Consider the following 23,798-nt stretch of genomic DNA (forward strand, 5'->3'; position numbering starts at 1 on the left):
AAACGAACTGTGATTGGTTGTTGGACATGTCGGTCAAGCCTTGGCCAATAAAAGCTGCCATGAATTCCAGACTTTCAGCCTGAAGGTCTGGCTACTCATGCTTGAGGTGTCTTCTTCTTCTTCTTGCTTTATGGCAGATCGCAGACTTATAGGTGCATTACTGCCACCTATCTCTAAAATTTACTTTTGACACTCTATCTACAATCAAGTGTCAATATCAAGTCACCTACATCTATGTTAAAACACAGTTAAAAACTGTTTATTACTGTATGTCATTTATATAGATCAAAAAATCTGTTAACCATATTAAAAACATAAAAAATACACAGGAATTCCCCTTAGATTTACTTTTATTATTATTATTATTATTATTGTTATTATATAGCATCTAGTAACAGCGTTCAAAATTACTGAGATGTCCAATCAAATTAAACTATTTGTTCTATTGCTAAACATGTAGGCATTATAGCCTGTTTGACAACAGTTTTACAACAGAGATGGCCTAAGAGAATGACAGTTACATAAACTACTCAACATTTTAAGTCAAATTTCGCTATCATTTAAGAAATTCATGTAATTTATTATTAAATGTGATGTGGCCTTTACAAAGCCTTTAGATTAGACATAGGATTCAGAGTGAATGTGTGCATATACTGTAGGCTATGAACATTATTTGCAGATATTTATTGATAAATTTATGGATAAATATTGATTTACAAAAAATTCCTCCCAATAGTTTGGTTTGATGTTACAACTTTAAAACCCATGGTGAATTAGTCTTTAAGTCAATTTAAGAATAAAAACATGTTAATTTTGACAGGTAGTGACTATGTTTCTGCTTAGATTTTCTAGAACAGTTATACTGTGGACAGGTGTTGTGTCTACGAAGTGTGAGATTCCTTTGGAAGCATCCTTTGTGGCAACTTGAGCATTTAATAAATTTTCCTGTCAGAGCTTTAACATCTAGTGACAAATCCCAAAGTGTGTTTGATGGTCCAAAGAGAGCCACTTGGTATGCGCATATATATATATGTATAAACACACACACACACGCACACACACACAAACACACACGTTTGTTTTTGTGAAAAGTGGGGACATCCCATAGGCATAATGGTTTTTATAATGTAGAAACTGTATATTCTATGGCCCTTCACCAACCCTACCCCTAACCCTCACAGGAAACTTTGTGCAGTTTTACTTTCTTAAAAAAAAAACTCATTTTGAATGATTTATAAGCGTTTTGAAAAATGGGGACATGGGTTATGTCCTCATAAGTCACCCTCTCCTTGTAATACCTGTGTCATACCCATGTCATTATACAAAGTTGTGTCCTGATATGTCACAAAAACATGCCCACACACACACACACACACACACACACAGCGGCAGTTGAGCATTTCTCCAAAGAGTAGTGTACAGGCTGAATCCAGGTCAATGCACAAGAAAGGTAATTAAAATACCATTGAGAAAATGTTTATTCAGTAGTGTTTTTTTTGTTTGTTTGTTTGTTTGTTTGTGACATTACCACTCATCACATTTCTCCAGTTCCAAATGTTAACATCATTCCGATGCTCAAATGTCCTCAAATTCCTGTAGAACTGTTTCAGAACAGTATAGGCACTTCAAGGGTTTCTAAAACATTTGTGAATATACATTTTCAAAGATTATTTTTTTAAACAAACATATTATATATAATATGTAGTATATAAATAATTATATTCTATAAATTATTGTATTTTAACATATACAGGGATGTCATTGACTCTAAATGGTCAGGTCTTTCAAAGAAACACTGTAAATGCACATGAAAAGAAGAGTAAAAATGAGCAGATGTGATTCACATTATTAATCACCTTCTGTGTTAACAACAATGTTTGAGTCTTTGGAAAGTCAGAGACATGCAGCAGAATATGCTTGAGTCAGAACAATGGGAGAAATCTTTGCAAAAGCTGCTTCCGCATGAGGGATAATATTATGAAATAAAGAAAAATGGTCTTCATTAGGGTTCCAGTCAACAGTGAACGTTGAAAATGTGCTGACTGAGAACAGTGTGGGCGTAAAATCAGTAATACTGATGACTTTTACTGGGTAAATGATGTTAACCTGTCATAGAAGATTAATTCTTTGACTCTTATTATTAATAATGAAGACTGAAAATCCATATCTTATTCTAATGACATTTCTTTCTTTCTTTTTTTTTCAAGCATTGGGTAAATGGGAATAGTTTCAACAAACAAAACATTCTTGACCTTGATCAGCTGTTTTGTGCAAAACAAACTTATATCATGGTTTAAGTAACTTTCATAATTTAAGTAAATTACTGCAGTTCTATGAATTGTGATGCTGCAGACTTTTAGCCAAGTGCATTCAAGTACAACTGATTTTACTAAGAGCCTTTAACCTGCATGAGTGTTTGACCTGAAAAGAGAGAAAATAAACGAGCACAAGTATAGCACAATGTGTTCTTGGCTTCAGGCAAAGTAGAATTTGAACTTTCAGGGACTTAACACTGAACTGACTACATTAGAAACATGATATAACAAAATACATTTAAACATTCTAAAACAATGTGATCTTTAAATGATTTGATATCAGCCAGATGGAAATACAAACATTAATTTCGACTAAAGAACATAATGGCACAATCAAAGGGAGAGAAAAAACCCTTTACAAAAATGATGAGATGAAAATGAAGTTACTGATAAAGTCCACACTGAGATAAGTTACTGAAATGTAATCAGTGGGAAATTAAAGGTATCAGATTTAACCCAGGATTTAAACCTTGGATTTGTCTTGTTCTTTAATAAAACGTACCTCTACTGTTACAAACTAGTCAATGACTAAAACCTGTGAGCAATGATTTACCTTCATCCACTGACAACTGTTTTCAAAAACCATAGAGAAACAATCTTTGATGTTTTTGATTCCAAAAAAAGAAAATACTGTACAAGCCCCGGTTGGCGTTCTGAAGCAAAATGACTTTATGTTACATTTTCAAATAAGTAAAGGTTCCCCCATAAAAATGTGTCCCCCTTGATGTGCTACAGATCCACCATAACTCTTCTAGAGGAGTTGGTTGTCATAAAAATGTTACTGTTGGCAATGATTGGTCATTCAGGCGTAGAACTCTTTACTCTGAGCCTTCTGGTAGGCAGAGCTAGGAGGCTTGCGCTCTCCAAGGTCGTAGCTCCCTTCGTCCTTCTTTCTCATACGGTAAACCAGAAGGAGGATGAGGAAGATGGCAAACAGGAAGCCAATCACTCCGCCGGCTATAACAGCTGCACCAAGAAAAAAGACACCATGTCAAAAAATGTCTATTGTAAAGTCATATTCAAGTACACATCATATTCAAATGCTTCAACAAAAACTCACAGAAGCAAATCAAATGAATCAAAATAGCAGTGAAATGTGACACACACAGACAACAATGGTTTGTCAGCTTACATAAGTTATTAAAAATGGCTGAATGGTTTGGGGTGATACTACAATCAGAGGTACTTTTGATTACTTCAGAGGTGAAAAATCTATTTGATCTATATTATACTGTTCTATTCTAATCTATTATTCTTTATGACAATTAATAATATCAATAATACTAAATCATGGATAAGCTTTGAACATTCTAACACAACAAGACAACTAGCGGTACGTTAAAAATAAATAAACTAGTTATTTACCAAATTGGTCAATATTTATAAATGGTAATTTTGAGAAATGTTTCAGTTTATTATATTTCAAGTTTTTAAACTGGCACTCTGCTGCTTTTGCAGAAATATGAACTCATCACTTCTCATTTCCATCATAACCAAAAGAAAACTTATTTTGGAAAAAAAATAACAATTATTCTTTAAAATGCATGGCATGATTTTTTTTTTATGGTAAAATTCTACAAATAAATACTAAATATATATATTAAAAAATACTTAATATTAAAACTTAATTGTTTTAAGGTCTAAGACAAATGTACAAATCAGAATTTTCTTGATTTTTTTTATATTTTAGAAGGTCTGGACTGAGGATTAGTCCAAAACTGAGACCTTATAGCAAATTAGCATTTAAATAGTCCATAAAATGAGATCAATTAAAACTATAATAATTGTGAAAATTTTTATTATTACATTTTTAAAGCATTTGTTTTTATCTTAATATGCAACTAAAAAGTTCCCCTAATTGAAGAATCACTCTTACATGTTGTTCATTTCAAACATACCTGCCAACACTTCCGTCCTTTGGAAGAGATTTTCTGTGCGAACCTCATGAAGCGGGTCAGCATCTTGTACAGCACTCGGTGAGCTGGTGGCTTCAACAGTGACCTGAGGCTTTTCTGTCTGATAGACAGAGATCTAATAAACAGTGAGAGAGGCAGAGAGAAAAAGACAGCTCAACATCCAAACTGCTGACACTTAAAAAAAACTGTTCAGCTTGTAGATAGTGTCGGAAAAAGTGAAGAGATTCAATAACAAGACTGAAGGATTCAACATAACAGTGATGTTCAGTAAAACTGTAAGGGACAGCAGGTCAGTTTAAGCGTCAAAAAGGGACAATATTCAAAATTATCACAAGTTGTCATAGTATTGCAGGCTGTGCAGGTTTTGGAGCAGTGGAAGTCAGCAGAAGCTTTGATAGTGTCAGAATCTTTATGACTGAAATGGACGAGCAATCGCACCTCTGGTCCGAAGTCTGAATCAATGAATGTGTCTATGCTGATGGAGGACTCCAAGCTGGGGCTGCTGCTGTAGACGGGCTCCTGAGTGGACCCTGCTTTGATTTCTGGGTACCGCACAATTATCGTGGAAGTGTCTTCATCATCATCCGTGTCACTAGAACCTAAAGAGATGCGTGCAAAATAAAAAAAAATGAGATGAGAATTAAACAAAATAAAGTTTTCCTTATTACAGTTATTATTATTTTTTTTGGGGGGGGGGGGCACTATTTATGAGTGAGTTATTGGAATCTTTTACTTAATTTACTACAGCTATATTCCACTTCATCTTTTTAATGAAGCATTCTGTATACATATATGCTAGGACTGTTTTAAATGTTTAAAAAATAATTCATATATCAGAGTTGAGATGAGATGTTTGCGACGGGAGTAAATAAAACGCAATATACGGTGACGACCACAATCAAACTGCATTGTGGTATATTGAGTGGCCTTGAAGTGTACAGTACATGTGAAGTAGACTTGCTCCTCTGGTCTGATTTTACATGCACCAGATGAACATGTTTGGGCACTGTGGTTGCACTTTGCATATTTTGTAGCGATCACATTAAAAACGGTATATAAAAAAAGAAGAACTCTAGATAATGCTCTATTTTCATTTCAACACCTTGCATCTCTCTTTTTTAAATGCAAAAATGCATTCTGTTTGAATGGCCTCTAGCAACATGTCTAGTAAACCTGAAACCAGCCTGATCATACAGGGTTCTCTTGAGATCATTATGCAACTAGTCATTTGTAAGTCTATTTTGAAAATATGAGATTTTGCACATCTATGACGTTATGGTCTGATGGGACTATAATGGCCTGAGCCTTAGTTTCAATGCTCCAAACTTCTCTCTTTCTTGGAATTTCAGTTCTGCATAAATTTAACCATGCAGAATGGGAATGCAAGATCAGCACAATTGTGCTTAAAGTGTTTCCAGGAGAGACAGCTGAAATATATAACATTTATAAATATTTCAACCATTCTCTCCATTTTGCACTGCAATTGTGCCAGGTACAAGGCACTGTGGTACAGCAGTAAGAGGTAGAGAAATGACTTATTAATAATGCAGAGTTTCTGTATGGAGCAGACATCTGCTGAGTGACCATGGTGGTCTTGGCTGAGCGCGTTTGACTCCAGGTGAAACATCTGTCTGCTCACAGGGTGGGCAACATTGTCTAGCAACCACCTAGCAGCCCTTCTATCAACAAGACATCACACAACCTTTAGACACAACAACACTGGCTCTGTGGGTTGATTAGAAATATTATTTAATGATTTTATAGTCCATAACTTAATAGGTAATGAGGTGATGAGGTGCTCTCCTAGAAGTCCATAACTTCTAGTCCATAACTCAATGCTACACTAGTAAGATGACTGAGAAAATGTACCGAATTGCAGCTTTAGTAGCATCGTAATAGCAATTTGTCTTTAATAATGATATAATAAACATTAATACTCTAATTACATCTAATCTGATTTTTTTTTAATGAAGTGTTTCTCACTGGCACAATGCAGGTGTGTTTTGGGTGGTTGCCAGGACATTTCTATGCAATTATTGCTAAGGTTTTGATTGGATTGCCTACAGATGGCTACTTACCTGACCAAGTTAAAATAGCCATTCCATGGGTTTCGATAGCCCTGTTACAAATGGTACATTTAGTGTGTATTTGTGGACTTGAGGTGTTGGCGGTTGCATGCTAGTGTCCAGTGAGTCTTTTTTTATTAATGATATTGCATTGGTCATTTTAGGTTTCAGAAGGGTCCAAAGCAGACTACTACCCTGCATTAGTGCCATTTTGTCTTCAAAGTGTTGGATTTTGAGGAGAAACACAAGGCCATAGGCTGACATGGTCCATGGTTTTTGTATGTCTGATGATCTGGGCTGCTTTGCCAGTCAATTTAAGACTAAGTTGTTTGTAGAGACCATTTCCACCCCAATGTTAGGGGTTTGTTAAATAATAATCATAATATCATAATCGTAGTCTCTTGAGATAAGGAGATGCCTCAAAATAGTAATAAAATTGACTATTTTAGAATCATTGGGAGTAATACAGTACAATCAATCCTTACCAGATCCTGAACCAGAAGTGAAGTCATCATCATCTAAAGGATAGTCACCAGACTGCTGGTCATCCAAATAGATGTCATCATTTAGGACAGGAGACTGACCAGAGACCAGTACCTGCACAGGAAACACAAGCAAAACATTCAGAGCCAAAACGTCCAATTTAATCACAAAAGTATCTGAAAATCTAATGAGCTTGCTTGAAAGAAAAATGTTCAGTCATTCACATACATATGAAATGATCTCAAAGAAATCTTCACAGTTACACCAGAGGCACACCACTCAAGTACCATTAACATATCAAATAAAAACTTATTTTTTCCCATTTCTAAACAACACAGAAGAAAATCTTGTCTGAATTTGCTTTACGCTGAAGACATAAACAACAAAAACGCCTGCCCAAGGTTCCTCCCACTTCTGTTTCCTTGGAAACAACCTCAAAGGAAAGTAATGTTTGATTCTCTTCCTCAGGAGAAAACTCTCTGGAAGCTCTCTGACCCACTAAAACAGCACTAAAAACCAATCTAAAAGTCAGCATCTGTCATTTCTCTACACATTGTGGAGGTTACAAAAGGTTTATCATTCTGAAGTAATACTCTAAGGTTGAGGGGGTGCAAATGGACAGACACGGTCTAGCAAACAAATGCAAGAGGCAATCATTGTTGTCGAGAGATGGCCAATGGACCACTGAATATTTCCAAAACCTATGACCCTTTATTTTTCCGTGTTGGTATCACATCCTCCAGTGACCTTGTCATCTACCACAGACATCACCATTCACACTCGATCGAGCTCAGCCTTCTCTGAACTTTTCCATCCATATTAAACCTTCAGCAAATCACAAATCACTACCAACAGGACTAGTCACATTAACAGCGGGCCACACTTTGTGCACCTATGTGAGATTGTATTTCTTATATTGTAGAAGGCAAACAATGAATTGAAGCACGGATATTGTCTGTATGTGTGTGTACTTGATTAAAGTCGACAAAAGCGCCAATGGATCCGACAATGAGATTGGATAATACTCCAAGCACTTTTGTGTGTAATCCGAATCCTCTTATTCACCCGGATGATAAATAATGGCACTCAGGTGATAAGGTTCAAATTTATAGCGGTTACTCATGCAGGATAAAAACCCAGAAAGAACGAAGAGGTTGAATTCAAAGCCTGTACAATAACAGGAGGCTGGAGCGGGTGTTGTTTTCAGAGGCACTGAGGGGGAGATTAAACGGGACTTGAAAGCCAATGGGAGACTAAATAAAGCCATAGAAGAGCCAGAGCCTGTGATCAGCCGTGGGTACCGTTTAGGACATCTCAAACATACATCAGCCTCTGTTTGACTCTTCACATTTTTCATAGTCTCCTGACAAAGCATAGGCTTTCATTAGGCATCATCGCTCACTGTGAAAGAGAACACACAGGAAGACGGGATACAAAAACCCTGTTTAACCTCGACAGCTTACAATAACTGAACTTGAGTGACGTAAGGGCTGTGTGTGAAAGCTAAGGCAGCTGTTGAGACAGCCAATGACTAAACAACCCGTGTTTTGTATGAAGGTTTCTAAGCAAATTGGTTTCAGACAGACTCCAAAAGCAACGCAATGTCATAATTTCATCTCAGTGATCTAGAACAAATTCATGTGAGCTTTATACATATCTGCAAATATATAATGATCACAATGCTTTTGTCCAGGAAAGAGTTTATATATATATATATATATATATATATTTTTTTTTTTTTTTTTTTTTTTTTTTTTAGCAGACAGGTTGCACTAACAGTGGATTTTAATGTGCTTTGATGTCAGTCCGAACAGTCCATAAGGAGCTATTTCTACCTGATCCAGTTAATTCACTCAAAAGAACGCAGAGAACAAAGCAGCATTGGACCCCATTGACTTTGATTGAATGGACAAGAAAAACTTACATTTCTCAAAATATTTTCCTTTAATTCCACAGAATAAAGAAAGTCTGCTTTTTATATGACATGAGGATGAGCAAAAGATGGCCAAATTTTAATTTTTTGGTGAACTATCCCTTTAGGAGCAATTTTACCCGATCTTACCTACTTCTTAACTACTTCTGTTGATGTACCTTAAAGGTGCAATAGGTGATTGTCTTCAGAATTTGCTTGAAAACCTTTTCACATCCCAATAACAATCATTAAGTTAAGTGGTTTACATTTATTTATCTGTATTTATATATTCTGTCGAAGGGTTGGGTATCGATTGGGTTGTATATGGGTTTTATATGATACCGGTGCCATTTCAATACTTTTAAAATGGTACCGGTGCCTAAACGGTGCCTGAATCAATACTTCTATAAAAATAAATAAATAAAAAAAAGCCTAAAAAGGATAACATTAAAGAACATAAAAAATATTTAAAATAAATCCATAGCATTCACACACTCCTTGGATGCTCTCATTTCCCAAGCTTCCCTTACTCTAAGGCTAATAAATGTATTTCATGATCTGGGTCATTGTTTAATAGAAAAGCACACATAATGTTTCTTCTGTATTTATTTTGCCATTAATTTTAATAATAATCTAGTGAGATTGTTGAATGCACAAGCAGTCTGACAACAGACTGCCTAAGATTAAGATTTTTGCACATCAGTGTATGTATAAAGTACGTATAATTAGATTAAGTATATTTAAATAAGTGTGGTTAAAGTATGCGTTCTTATGTTAAAGGCTAGATTTTCGCTAGAGGAAACAGCTGTGGTGTGATGTGAGTGGTGAACAGCGATGAGAAACCGATTGCTCCCACGTGACCTTTTGTAAACTGTATTTATGACAAAGAACTGGACAGATACAGATATTCTAACAATAAATAGATAAACGCACACCTTGTGTCCTCCGTTTCTGTTTGAGTCTGCTCGCACTGCTACGATGCGGTATGTGTATTGAAGAGCGCGCTGAAAGACGGAGAGGAGAGCAGTCTGACTGCTTTTTTATATAAAATTATTGCGGACTGACTCTGAGACGATCGCGAATTTGAGTACAGTTTATGAAGCTAAACGCTATATCCCCACTAAAAAAAGCCATTGTGGACGCTTCAATCCCGGAGGACTCTTTTCGAGAGGGAGTCTTCGCCCACGTTCCTCGCGGTGTCGGCCCCGCTTTCGCCTAGGCAGAGCAGCGCCTGCATTCGCTGGGTTCACAGATGGATCTTCTGGAGGGTATGGAGACGGGCGCGTCCCTATCTCATACCTCACCCGCCAGATCTGCCCGATCTCCAAGTTCGGAAGCCCGAGTGTTGCGGTCCTTCCCCCTGAGTGACGGCCGTGACGCACCGCCTTTCTTTCTCCGAGGAGATTGAAATGGAGGGCATCGATGAGCTCGCAGTTGCACAAACATAAGCTGCATAAACATCAGTTGCACAGACAACAGTTGCACAAGCATCAGTTTCACAAGCATATTATGCCTAACTTTATAACAAGCAGCATTAATGAGGAGTGCAGCTCACGCAGTCAGCTCTCGGGAAAAATAAGGGGGCTGACTGTGCTTCTCGCATATCTGGGGATGGGTTGAAGATGGCTCTGCCTATCTCCACCCGTGTTCCCTAGATCTAGAGTTGGTTCTCGAGGTTCGGAAGCACGCGCAGCGGTTCCTTCCCCCTCTGTGAACTAGCAGCTGCAGCTACTTATCTCAGAGGAGATTAATACTGTTTGTGTGACTAAGCAGCTCGCGTGCTGCCGAGGCAACGTGTGTATTACATCATTTTAATTTAATTTGATGTGAATCTTACCAGAACCAGACCGTCTTTACTAGTCCGATTGGTTAACTGCATTAATTCTGAGGAATTTCGCATTCCGGTCACGACTGCAGAGGGTGGAATTTCGAATTTCGGTCACGACTGCAGAGGGTGGCCCCTACTGGGGTAGAGCAGCATACACCGCACTACGGAACATTGCCCACCCTGGGGGCCAGTCTGCCAACCCTGCCAGAGTTCCAGGGCGCAGCGGCCTCCAGCGAGCAATGTCCTCAGCAGAGCTGAGATGCTCGTGGCCCCATCAGGGGCCTCTTACACCAGAGGTCAGTCTCGAGAGACTGATTCCCTTAGTAGATTACTTAGCAGCATGGAAACTACTGCCAAATGTATCTCAAAGAGTCCTGCGCACAGTAGAAAAATGCTACTGTATTCAGTTCGGCTCTCCACCGCCGAGATTCAACGGGGTTACGTTAGTCAGCCCCAAGCAGGCTCTGGTTATGGAACAAGAAGTGAAAACCCTATTAGGGGAGGAGGCCATTGAGGTGGTCCCTCCTCAAGACATGGAGTCCGGGTTCTACAGCCGGTATTTTATAGTTCCAAAGAAGGATGGGGGGTTACATCCGATCATAGATCTGCGGGTCCTAAATCGATCAGTTATGAAACTGAAGTTCAAAATGCACGATCATGCATATTGTAACTTAAATCAGATCCGAGGACTGGTTTGTTACAATAGATCACAAAGATGCATACTTCCACATATCCATCCTTCCACAACACAGGAAGTTTCTGATGTTCGCCATCGGGACGAAGCTTACAAATATCGAGTACTTCCCTTCGGCCTTGTACTCTCACCCCGCACGTTCAAGAAATGCGTATATGTGGCTTTGGTTTCTCTGTGCATGCAGGGCATCCGCATTCTCAATTATATCGACGATTGGTTGATTTGAGCTCAGCCAGAGCAGGTTGCGGCTCAAGAAGAGTGTACTTTCTCCAGTTCAGAGAACCACCTATTTAGGCGTAATATGGTATTCAACTGCGATGCAGGCATCTCTGTCCCTAGTATCGAGTCAATCCTCATCTCAGTCAAGAGAGTCAAAGAAGGCCAGTCACTCACTGTCAAATAATTTCAGAGATTGTTGGGTCTGATGGCAGCTGCGTCCAACATGATACCTCTTGCCCTGCTGTACATGAGACCCCTACAGTGGTGACTCCAGACCAAGGGATTTTCCCCGAGGGGCAATCCACTTTGAACTATGAAGTCACGCGGCACTGCCTCCGTGCCTTGGAAATGTGGAAGAAACCTTGGTTCTTGAATCAGGGCCCGGTGCTGGGAGCTCCTTGTCACCATGTAATACTAGCGATGGATGCATCCCTCACTGGTTGATGTGCGGTCATGAGTGGCCACCCTGCCCGTGGTCTGTAGAGTGGTTGCCATCTGACATGGCATATCAATTGTCTAGAGATGCTAGCAGTTTATCTTGCACTGAAGCTCTTCCTCACAGACCTAAGGGGTCACCATGTGTTGGTGCGCACCGACAACACATTGGTTGTGTCTTATATCAACCACCAGGGAGGTCTGCGTTCGCGCCCCTTTTACAAGCTGGCTCACCAGATCCTTGTGTGGTCCCAGGGCAAACTCCTCTCATTAAGAGCAGTATATATTCCACCACCCCGAGGTGGTGGAGCAGATATGGAGAATTTTTGGCAGAGCTCAAGTAGATCTCTTTGTGACTCAAGAGACAACACGATGTCCCCTTTAGTTCTCTCTAGTTCATCCAGCTCCTCTGGGACTGGACGCTGTGGTACAGACCTGGCTGAGGCTTTGTCTGTACACCTTTCCTCCTATTGCTCTGCTCCCGGGAGTTCTGGCGAGAGTACGCTGGGATGGGGTCCTTCTGTTGTTAGTAGCCCCGTTCTGGCTGGGCCGAGTATGGTCGATTCAACATATCTCAGACAGACATCTGACCCTTAAAAGCGCCTTTCTATTGGCTATTACCTCTCTGAGGAGAGTAGGAGATTTAGCCCTCTCAGTGGCCCCTACCTATCTTGATTTTGCACCTGGAATGACCAAAGTGTTCATAGACCCTCGAGAGTGATATGTTCCTAAGGTTCCCTCACACCACAACCTGTAGTACTGCAGGCCTTCTGCCCTCCTCCCTTTCAGGAGCCTGACCAAGAGAAGCTAAATTGTATGCGTCCAGTTCTAGCACTGGACGCATATGTCCACAGAGCTGCCCTGTGGAGAAAATCAGACCAATTGCTAGTATGCTATGGTCTCCCCAAAAGGGGTTTTCCTGCATCTAAGCAGAATAAAGTCGTTGGATAGTTGAGACTATCAACGCCACCTAGTCCACTGTTCTTCCCCCGCTGTTCTCTACTTGAGATATGGCGGCCTCCTAGGACTTCCTAGCAGGTGTGTCCATGCTGGACATCTGCAACGCTTCGGGGTGGTCCACGCCCTCCACATATGCAAAATTCTATGGCCTAGATATGCCAGTCACTCCAGGCGCTTCGGTTCTCTCGTCCTAAGCTGTGCTCCTCGGATACACACTAGGCAGGGATTTGGTAGTCTGGCAGCGTGCGTACATCGTTCCCCATAGCGCTTCGACGCAGCTCGAGTTCCTGAGGAGGAACGTCTCTAGGTTACGTATGTAACCCTAGTTCCTCAAGGGAACGAGACGCTGCGTCTCAAGGCCATACCCCCGGCACCCCTGCCAGCGCTTGCTGGTTCTCAAAGCTGACGCTAGCTGCGTGGCTCGTGCCTTTATAGCTTCCTGGTCGCTTACGTCACCCCGCCCGTGATGTCACGCTCTTCTATAAAACAGATTAGATATGATATTTAGAGTCACTCTCGCTTAACGCGTTCCCCGTAGTGCTTCGACGCAGCATCTCGTTCCCTCGAGGAACTAGGGTTACATACGTAACCTAGAGACGTTTATTATTGGTTGACCTATATGTTCATAGAACCGAGTCCCTCACTCTTTAATGGCATCTATTGTTCCATGAAGAAAATATAATATCTAGGAAACCTTTCCATTGCAAGTTCTTCATAGTGGAAAAGGTTCTTTAGATTATTAAAATGTTCTTCAACAAAAAAATCATCTATGTGAAAAACTTTAGAATTACTTTTGGAGCCTTTATTTAAAAAAATATTTTTCAGCTGAATATACACAACAATATGGAACATTATTACTTCCATCATATTATGACTACTGCCTATTTTATCAAACACAAATATCTAAATACAAAGGTCACACTTTATTTTAAGGTCCAGTTCTTGCTATTAACAAACCATTAACTATGACTTTTGCCTTGGATAAACTCCTTAATTTGCTGCTTATGAATAGTTGTAGTTTAGATTGTTTTTAATTTAGGTCTTGGATAGGATTAGGGATGTAGAATATGGTCATGCAGAATATGTGCTTTATATTGTAAGTGCTAATAAACAGCCAATATATTAATAATAGGCATAACTAGTAAATAGTGAGAATTGGTCCCTATACTTAAGTGTTAACAATACAATAACTGTATAGATGGTACGAAAGTAATTGCCAGAGCAAAATTTGATTCATAATGATAGCATATTTATATTCTTTAAAGGTCAAACTCAACCACCATATCAAATCCTAAAATAGTTCCAGCATAATTTTTTTTCTCATTTTTCTATCATATCAAGTAAGGGTCTCTGTTGCCTAATCCATCTTCCAGCGAGAACTATTTTGATCCCTGCGATATTCACACCCCTGAGTTTAACAAAAACTGGTTTAATGAATGGGTAACGTGATTTAGGAAGGTCTCTAGAAATTCCTGGCATTTAATAGCATGGGAATGCTCGGAACAGCTTCAGTCAAAATTGCTCAAGGGATGAAGGGACTAAAAAGTCACGAACTGAAAGACACTACTGCAGGTGGAGCAGTCAGATCTCAGATTCCAGGCTGAAGTCACTGTATTTTCTTTACTTTGAAGACAGCCATGAAAGAGTGAGAGAGACATAAGTGAGGAAAAGAGAAGGAGTGAGCGAGTGAGGTTAAGAGTGTGTTGGATAATATCTCTCATTCCAAAACAAACTCCTGTAAGCCATATGAAGGCGAGAGCCGCATTCCTGAGTTCCCGGACTGCTACACAAGTGCTGTATTGTGCGAAGGTTCTGAGTCCCTCTCTTTCAGCCCGTGCCAATGATACAGCTGGACAGGAAACTCTGAAACCCGCAACCAACTCACTCTTCTCACTCAAACAGGCTTGCCAAGCAGCCAAGCACACTGTGTCTCTCTCTCTCAGCACACCGTCACCAACTCGTATGTTACACACAGTGTACTGCCAGCTGTACGCAGCTGCCAAGTCACAGAGTTGAAAGCAGAGAGAAAGTACTGACACATATGCTGGATTTGGCAAGCAGAGGTCTAAAGTACGTAAAAGGAAAACATTTACTGCTGACTGAAATTGAGGTGAATGATTCAAAGACAGGAAGCATAGAGGCCAAGAAATTAGAATGCTGTCCGTGCCAGCATTAAAAGGTCTAAATCTATATTGTAATTTAATATGATTTTAATATGATTTCATTTGCCCTTCACATGGAGAATGACAGTGATTGAAGCTAAATGCTAGTGGCAGTCCTCCAGATGGCTCTGTCTGTTTCCACACCCTGTGAAAAACCGGATTAATTAAGTCTAGTCAGGCTTCCCTCACACTCTTACCACAAGAGACACAGGGCAAAATACACAAATATGGTAAACTGAGCTAGTGATTGTAAATGCAGCTATTTTCTCTCAAGTCAACAACCTCTTGTAAAATGGGTGGTATATCCATAGACAGACTCAGTCTGGACTGAAAAGCAGCTCTTTCTGTTTGTCTTTCTGTTTGAGCATGTGTCTGTGTGTGTATATTTTTTATATTAAAAATAGTTTTATTATTTATAAATGGATTCAATTTGTAGTCACACTACATGAAATTTTACAACCTAAAAATGTTAGTTCAGGCAGGGTTGCCAACTCTCACGCATCTGGCTTGACACTCACGCTTGGACTTCAGTGTGAGATTGATGCTGAAAGTGTGAGTGTCACGGCAGATGCGTGAGAGTTGGCAACCCTGCCTGAACTAACATTTTCGAGGGGTTAAGTGTGTTTGCTTAAAGCAGGGTATATTGTGTACATTATGGTGGTCTTATTTATCATAAAAATAAATGAAATCAGTGAGTCGGGAATGCACATACACTGTCTAACATAAAAGAGCACTGGCTATAGGGTCTAATAGGCTTAAGCAATAAGCAAAGAAGATACAGCAAAAAAAAAAAAACAGTTCAGAGACTGAATCGAAGACACTGAATACACAAGACAAAGCAGGATTTTTTTTTAACTGCTGGTAAAGCTGAAGCTCACACTGCCAGTCTAATATGATTATTACACTCTGAACGGCCCCTTTACACATTCCCGACTGCATTCGGTTCCCTTAATGTAATCTCAATATGAAGCATACTGCTGTGTTTCCTTTGAAATTCCTCTCCATGCCCCTGAGGTCTGGCTGTGTAATTTCACATAGTCTGCTGCTCCGCTCCAGCTGCAGGAAAATGTGGTGTGCTTTCCTAGTTCAGACTGACACCTATTGCACAATGATGCTTTCCTGGTGGAAAACACAGACAGAGCCTTCATCTGCTCTGGTTCTCTCTGATCAGAGGTACAGAGTGGATTACCTGTGGACACAAAGCTAAATCCAGTTTGACCTCAGTCTGCTTCCCTTTGAACTGACATATAGTATAATACTTCGAGACTGACCCATGAGGTTGCATTTAACCTGTATGTTGCATATTGCAGTCTGTAATAGCTACTTAGCTGAAAATATACTTAAAGGGGACATCAGATGCAAAATTCACTTTGAATTAGCAGTGTGTGAACACAACCACACTACAATGATAAAAATCCATTCACTGCTTTCTCTTTAATCTCAATTATCAAACCGTTTTGATTTTCTGAGTAATATGACATCATATTGCACAAGCCCTGCCCATGACCACCGACTAAGAAGTTTAAAATCAAGGATGTTCATGATCCAGCTGCACCTCAAGAAGAAATCAGTCTTGGGGAGAGCAGAGCTCATTAGCATTTAAAGAGACATGCACCGAAACGGTTCGCTGTGATCAGAGGTGTTTTTGACAAGGTAAAAAGGGTGTTGTTTTACATGACCACAGAGGAATTTTAAACAAAATATGAATCATACCAACAAGTGGAAAGTGTCCATCCGATGTCCTCTTTAAAGGTTTTACCCACTGTAATTAACCCTGGGTTAAGACTGTTTTTTACCCCCAGGCCACTTTTAACATTGGGTTAAGCAACGTTTCACACTTTTAAAACTGAATGGGGCTTAGCACTGGTTTTTGCTCTAGTTACTGAAGCCTTGATAAGCCTTTAAGCCTTAAAAACTGGAAATACGTTTGAATTATTGCACTTTTAGTTCCATCGTCCTGGAGTTCCATCGTCGTGGGTTTAATGAATGGGTTTTTTGTTAAATACCTGAAATAAGAGTTTTGTCTACACTATACTGGTGTTGTGCTATTGACTTTCACATTGTTGCTAAAGATGTGTTACTTTTTACACTTTTAATAAATAAATTAAAATTATCCTGCCAGAAGAATTTTATTAAAACTTATTGTGTCTGTTCCTTCTGTATCATCTCAGTGAGCATTTGTGAGTTTTATGCAGAGTTTTTCTGGGTTTTCTGATATTTCAAACAAACATGCCCATAAAAGCCTCATACTGTGCAAACAAAACAAACTGTGTTTGGGTTGTTCTTCATGTCAGTCTGATTGCTTTAGACAGCAGGAAGACAGGAATATAATAAATTGCAATGTGGACCAGTCTTTATACCAATAATCAATCTACATGTACTGTATGTGTAAGCGGAACACTAAATTCACACTGTTACTTAGGTATGCATGATAATGTTCAAATGATTAATCACAATTTTTTTATAAAAAAATACGTATAATTACAATTATTAATAACTATTATTGTCATTTTATTTTAATCTATTAGACTGTGGCTGTGAAATGCGGCTTACCGAGCTGAACAGCTCTGACCCATGCAAATATAAACAAAACGCTATTGGCCATTTTAAAAAAGGGGATGAGGGTGTTCGATAGTTCCTGCCCTGTCTTCACGTTTCAGTCTAAATTACATCACCATATAGAATAATGCAGTGTGTTACAATGCAAGATAACAAAAATGACAAATTAATTCTTGATAAAAAACCAGTGGTCATAAATTGTGAATGATCAAGAGATGCAGAAGTCACAATCATGATTAAAATACAATTAATTGTGCAGCCCTATCTGGACAGAACCCACACTGAAGTTAAATAATTACACTATTGTCTTTTATGGCTGCTTTACAGATTCAGAATCTGAACTGTCTCCATTGTTGAGTTTCCAAATATTAGTCTTATATTTTCCTGTTTATCTCTGTGAAGCTTTGACAAAATCTGTATTGTATAAAGTGCTGTGATAAAAGTGACATGACTTGACTTGCACATCTGAAAATTTGATATTCAAAAAACAGAAGGGGGAAAAAACCCACCGAAAATCTTAAAGGGGTCATTGGATGCCCATTTTACACAAGTTGCTCTTTTCAGAGCAAGCAATTTTGTAGCACTTTCTTAAGATCAGCTCGATTTGAGAAAGGTCATGTCAATGTGTTCATATATGTTATATGTCATACTTGCTTCTTGGTGTCACCTGTGTGTCCTAAGGAACACTGACACAGGTGACACCAAGAAGCAAGTTCTTTATACAGTTTGCGGTATACTGTGTCAGTTTTCAACACAGTTAAAGTCTAGTTATGCAAGAAAACCGATTATAAACTAAACAATTCTTAGTTCCCTCAGACTGATTTTTTGTTTTAGCATCTGGGAGAAACAATCAAGGCAAACTCAAATTATAAATAGGAATTTCCACAGATGGACAAGCAGTTAGTTCCAGATATTCCAGATATATATACCTAACCTAACCTAACCTCATATGCAAATAATGCTAATGCTGGTTAGAAAAGTCTTTAGTTAAAGTATTAGAAGATGTACGGTATACATGCTTTTTACATGCTTAAAAGTGGTGGTAATGTTATTCATCTAACTGCCAGATTTCTCTTTCAGCGTATTCCATTTTTCAAGCCATTTCTTCATTAAATGTCACATTCAAACTGCAAGATGATACTAAAGGACAAGACATTCAATAGAAACATCTGAGGCATTCACTTTTGTATTAAGTTTCGAAATGAATATGAATCAATTTTACATAAGAAGAAACATATGAAAGAAGAGAAGAAGAAAAATCAAGAGCAAACAGTAAGACACTGTGTAATGTCTATTGGCTAATGAGCTGAATGTGCTGAAAGCTACAGATGTTTTTCTGTCTGCTCATGTGTGCATAGACAAAAAAAAAAAAACTTTAACAACATGCATATAAAAGACACCAAATTAAAGGAGAAAAAAACCTTGAAATGGAAAGGAAAAAAAAAAACAGTTTTAATGTTTCTCTGCGGCGAATAAATGATAACTGGCTGAAAAGCTAATGAACAGTAAAAAGACAAAGAACAGTCCTGTTATTACATTTAGACCTTATTATATTCAAATTTACAAAATGAACAAAGGCAAACAAGTTACAAAAAAAAGTACACCTTGTGAAAAGAAGTGCACTTCAACATTACTTTTAAAAATGAATCCTCATTATAAAAATAATATACTTTAAGAGAATATACTTAAAGGGATAGTTCACCCAAAAATGGCAATTACCCCATGATTTACTCACCCTCAAGCCATCCTAGATGTATATAACTTTCTTTTTTCAGTCGACTCCAATTGGAGTTACATTAAAAATTCCCTTGCTCTTCCGAGATTCATGATTGCAATGAATGGGTGTTTTTTTTTTTTTTTTTATTGTCCAAAGGAAGTCCAATAATGCGGAACCATCCATCATAAAAGAGTCCCACATGGCTCCAGGGGGTTAATAAAGGCCTTTTCTTAGAAAAATGTCCATATTTAAAACTTTAGACAGTGGAGTTCCTGCGGATGACCTATTAAACAAAAGTACTTTAAAGTAAAATTTTGACATTATTACAAAGTGCACTTTTCAAAAGTATTCTTAAAGTGGCCCCTTTATTAAATTTATATTATATTAATATTATATTGTCTGAAAATGCACATTCAATACAATTAAGCACACAAATTTTTCACACTGCACATCATGCCATAAGGTAAACTTTTTTTTGCTGTTTGCATGTATGACATGTGGTCTAAAGTTCTTTTTTAAATAAGCCACACATAGCTACTGTGTTTCATGGACTAAAACCTTGTTGTTCACACTACTGTAGCTGTCACGTCTGAAGACTGACTGGTGATTTGTGGCCCGTGTGCATGTGTCAGGCATCCAGAGCTCCGGTAATGATCAGGTCTACTGGACAGTGTGAGAACACAGCTGTGGCCGTGACATTAACCCCAACCGGCTGAGCTTTCAACGCACAAATGATATAACGCCTGGCCAGCTGCAGAGATTTAAACTTACAGACTAACAACACTCACACTTCACCGCACGTACACAATAACATTCACCAGGTTGCCATAGCTGTCCAGAATAAGCTGGATGGAAAGTGGGAACCAGGATGAATACCGTCCATTCAGACCGCAGGCATGTCTGGTATTCCTAAAATGCCTTCACAAATACAGGTGCTGTCGGGAGTGGATGGGGTAAAGGAGTGAAGCAAACAGAACGGGAAAAATGAAGGGATGGAGAGACGGTCTGTAGGAAAAAGAGGGAAAAATAGAGGGTACACAAAAAAGGATGGAACATTTTAAAATAAGGTCTTTTTTTGTATTTTAAAAATGGTCAGGGAATGACTGACTGAATGGATAGTTAGATTACACTTATTTTTTGGCTTATAATTAAACTTGATTAACAGGGTTGAATGGTTGATGGATGAAATCAACACTACAACACATGTAGAAAATGTTTGTGGAAAATTTACACAAAAACAAGGACGCATGCAAAATGTGGGAGATTGATGAATTAATTTTTTTTTTTCTTGTTTTGTACGGAGCCCAGCACATGACATGCAAGTAAATTGTACAAACAATTTACTAATTAGTTCCCTCGATTTATAAATCGTGTGAACGATTTAGCAAATCAAGGGAACAATTAATACATCATGTGCACAATTTATAAATCGAGGGAATGAAATAGTAAATTGTGCATACGATTTAGCCTACTTTTTTTTTTTTTTTTTGCATGCCATTTGTGGGGCTCCATAGTTTTGTTTTCAATGTCAGTTTAATAGATTATGTCATTGCATGACTGTTGGTTAAGCTAAGACAGTAAAGACCTCTGGCTTGGGACAGACCAAAATCACTTGGACATTTTTTTTTAGGAATTGATATTGTTTAATTTTACATTAGATAATAGTTTATCTAACAAACACTATTGTTTATAGGTTATGTGGTCAGCGTTTTGTTTTAAGAACGTAATATTTTATTCAGCAAAGATGTATTTGATTAAAATTGATCAAAAGAGACAGTAAAGACATTTATGATTCTAAAAAAAGATTTCAAAGAAATGCCGTTTTTTTTTTTTTTTTTTTTTTTTTTCTATTCTTCAAAGAATCATGGGGTAAAAAAAGTATCATTGTTTCCACAGAAATATTAAGCAGAACACGAATAAGCATATAAAATTATTTTTGATGAATCGTGTGACACTGAAGACTGAAGTAATGGCTGCTTTGCCATCACAGGAATAAATTACATTTGAGAGTATATTAAAAACCAGAAAACAGTTATTTTAAATTGTAATAACATTTCACAGTATTACTGTTTTTACTTTTTGAACAAACAAATGCATTAAAACTTTCAAATCTTACCAACCCCAAATTTTTAACTGGTGCAGTGTTTCTAGTAGTTATCTCAATAATAATCCTTGAATATGAGCCTCTAATGCCTTCAAAATGTAATGGAACCTCAAACTTTACTCTGTTAGTGGAAAGTGGCATGAGCTCGACATGGCAAGAGTTTATATCCCTATATTAATCTAGACTGCTGAGTTATATTGAAGAAAGGGGAAAAAATTACAGTTAAATAGCATGTGTGGTCTTCTGCATCTGGAGAATAGGTGAAAACACACACATACTGTCATAAAGATATACTGTATGAATATGAGAATGGTCCAGGGTCTTTCCAAAGGACTTAGAGCTCATGACCTGGTCTATGTACAGTTTTAAAGTTACATTAACTTCTTGCAGCATGTAATAACAATGAAGCAATTTTAAGACATTTCCCAAAGGCATCTCTGAATTCCAAAGTCATTGGATTTCCAGAGTTCTCTTTAATGATCGTACACTCCATTAAAGTGAATTTACTGAGCATTAGACTAACCACTAATCAGTCTATTCAACTTGTAATTAACATCACGGGGAGCACCTGAAGTTATTGCCTGGCTGTACGTTTTAACAACCTTTAGAAAGTCATGGCATACTGTCTTTCAGTAACATAAAACCTCATACCTCGTTTCCCCATTTCTCCACACAGTATGTCCCATTGTGTCAGTGCACACCTGGGGCTCATGTGGGTTCTTATTTGACAGTCGTCTGGGGAGCTCAGGTAACCCATTGGGTCATGAAGTGCACACCTGGTTATTCAGACCACTGATTTACAGCATAAAAAACACACCTGAGCTCTCACATACAGTAAATCCGTTCACATGAGCGGACGATGAAATCTGAGAACTGATACAGCGACTTAAATCAGACAGAAGGGTAAATCAGTACATACTGTAGCATAAATCAGTTATGTGGGGTCAAAGACAAAAAGAGTGTCCACATTAAAGAGAATTTTTAAGAAACTTAAAATTCATCTTCATTGTACATCTCATTTAGTTTTTATCAAAGGACTGAATCAATGTTAATCAATGTAACATTTGAATAAAAAAAATGCAGTTGGTGCAACAACATGGCTTGACATCATGCAGTTGACATTTATCTGACATTTTTATCCAAAGCGACTTACAATTGCTATATATGTCAGAGGTCGCATGCCCCTGGAGCAACTAGGAGTTAAGAGTCTTGCTCAGGGACACATTGGTGTCTCACAGTGGATTTGAACCCAGGTCTCTCACGCCAAAGCCATGTGTCTTATCCACTGCGCCACCACAAATATGAGCCATGAGCCATGAGCCTCTCTCATTTTGAGCAGCGTTCCTCCGTCTGTGCTGCTGGAGGCCGGCCAAACCCCTTTCCCTCTGGAGGGATAACCAGGCTCAAATTTACTGCTTACTTCTAAAAACTGAGCAGACGTTGGTGGAGTCTTTTGTGGACTTTTCTCTGTGCTATTCCAAAAAAGCACCGTCACACAGTCAACATCAAGACAATCTTTCATGAGTCTTGCAGACTGTAAACTGTTTTCTGCATTCCTATCTATTATCTAAAAGGGGAAAGTAATACCCCCCCCCCGCCCCGCCCCACCCCGTTTTGTTCCTAATATTTAGGAACAGAACAGGAAATCACATTTAGAAATTTTCTGTAGATAACAAACAAAAAAGGGGTCAGATTATTAGTTTTACTCTAGTGCTAAACTGCACACTTGATTGCCTGCAGGTATTTATCAGTTATTTATTTATAATGTTTATTTTTATTTTTTTTACAACTGATGACTTTTTAAATTTCATTTCATTTAATTTCTACAATTTACTGGTTCTTTGGGAAAGATTATATGGAAATCTCAGAACAAACTTCAAAAACCAACCTCAAAATACATTATAAAACGTCAAATGCTTGGCCCAGCAAAGAGGCTGGTTTCTAAAAATATACCTCAAACTCCAAACACACTTTGCTTTGGAAGATAAAAGTAGAGTGTGGAGGGAAAGAGGGAGCATGAGGATGTGAGAGATCAAGCACTATGTCAGGTTAAACTCTGATCGGCCACATGAAAGCCTCACTATCTAGGGTCTCTTTGCGTAGTCATGCCCTCGGCCTGCAGGGTGCTTTCAGCTAAATAAGGTTCACCAAAACAAATCTAACGGCAAAAAGCGACTGTGTAACATCACAGAACCCAGAGGCCTATGGTCTACCAATTTTAGACTTACTCTGTGGTTGTACCATATGTTAAATATTTGCCAAAGTTCCTTCAGCGGCTGAAATTCTGTGTGATCAGATTCTCACTATGTGGATTTGACATGTTAAAATGTCTCCAGATGAATGATGCTCAAAAAAGATAAAAGGCCTAAAACACAATGAAGCTAAAACCGACCATATTTGCTTTCATAATGCAGGTTCCTATTATGAC

At 38.4% G+C, this 23,798-nt stretch overlaps 1 protein-coding gene across 1 annotated transcript in view; it reads right to left on the reverse strand.

The window, feature by feature from the left end:
• Positions 1 to 1,460: 1,460 nt before the first annotated feature.
• The window catches only part of LOC113060112 (syndecan-2-B-like), a 31,321-nt gene continuing 8,983 nt past the window's right edge, over positions 1,461 to 23,798 (reverse strand). The window contains exons 2-5 of the mRNA XM_026228949.1: positions 6,783 to 6,894; positions 4,670 to 4,830; positions 4,214 to 4,346; positions 1,461 to 3,281 (exon numbers count right to left, since the gene is read on the reverse strand). Of these exons, the coding sequence (XP_026084734.1) occupies positions 3,118 to 3,281; positions 4,214 to 4,346; positions 4,670 to 4,830; positions 6,783 to 6,894 (570 nt within the window). The 3' untranslated portion in view covers positions 1,461 to 3,117. The remainder of the gene's footprint in view (positions 3,282 to 4,213; positions 4,347 to 4,669; positions 4,831 to 6,782; positions 6,895 to 23,798) is intronic.

Source organism: Carassius auratus, chromosome 41, assembly GCF_003368295.1.
Source record: "Carassius auratus strain Wakin chromosome 41, ASM336829v1, whole genome shotgun sequence".
NCBI classification, from domain to species: domain Eukaryota; kingdom Metazoa; phylum Chordata; class Actinopteri; order Cypriniformes; family Cyprinidae; genus Carassius; species Carassius auratus.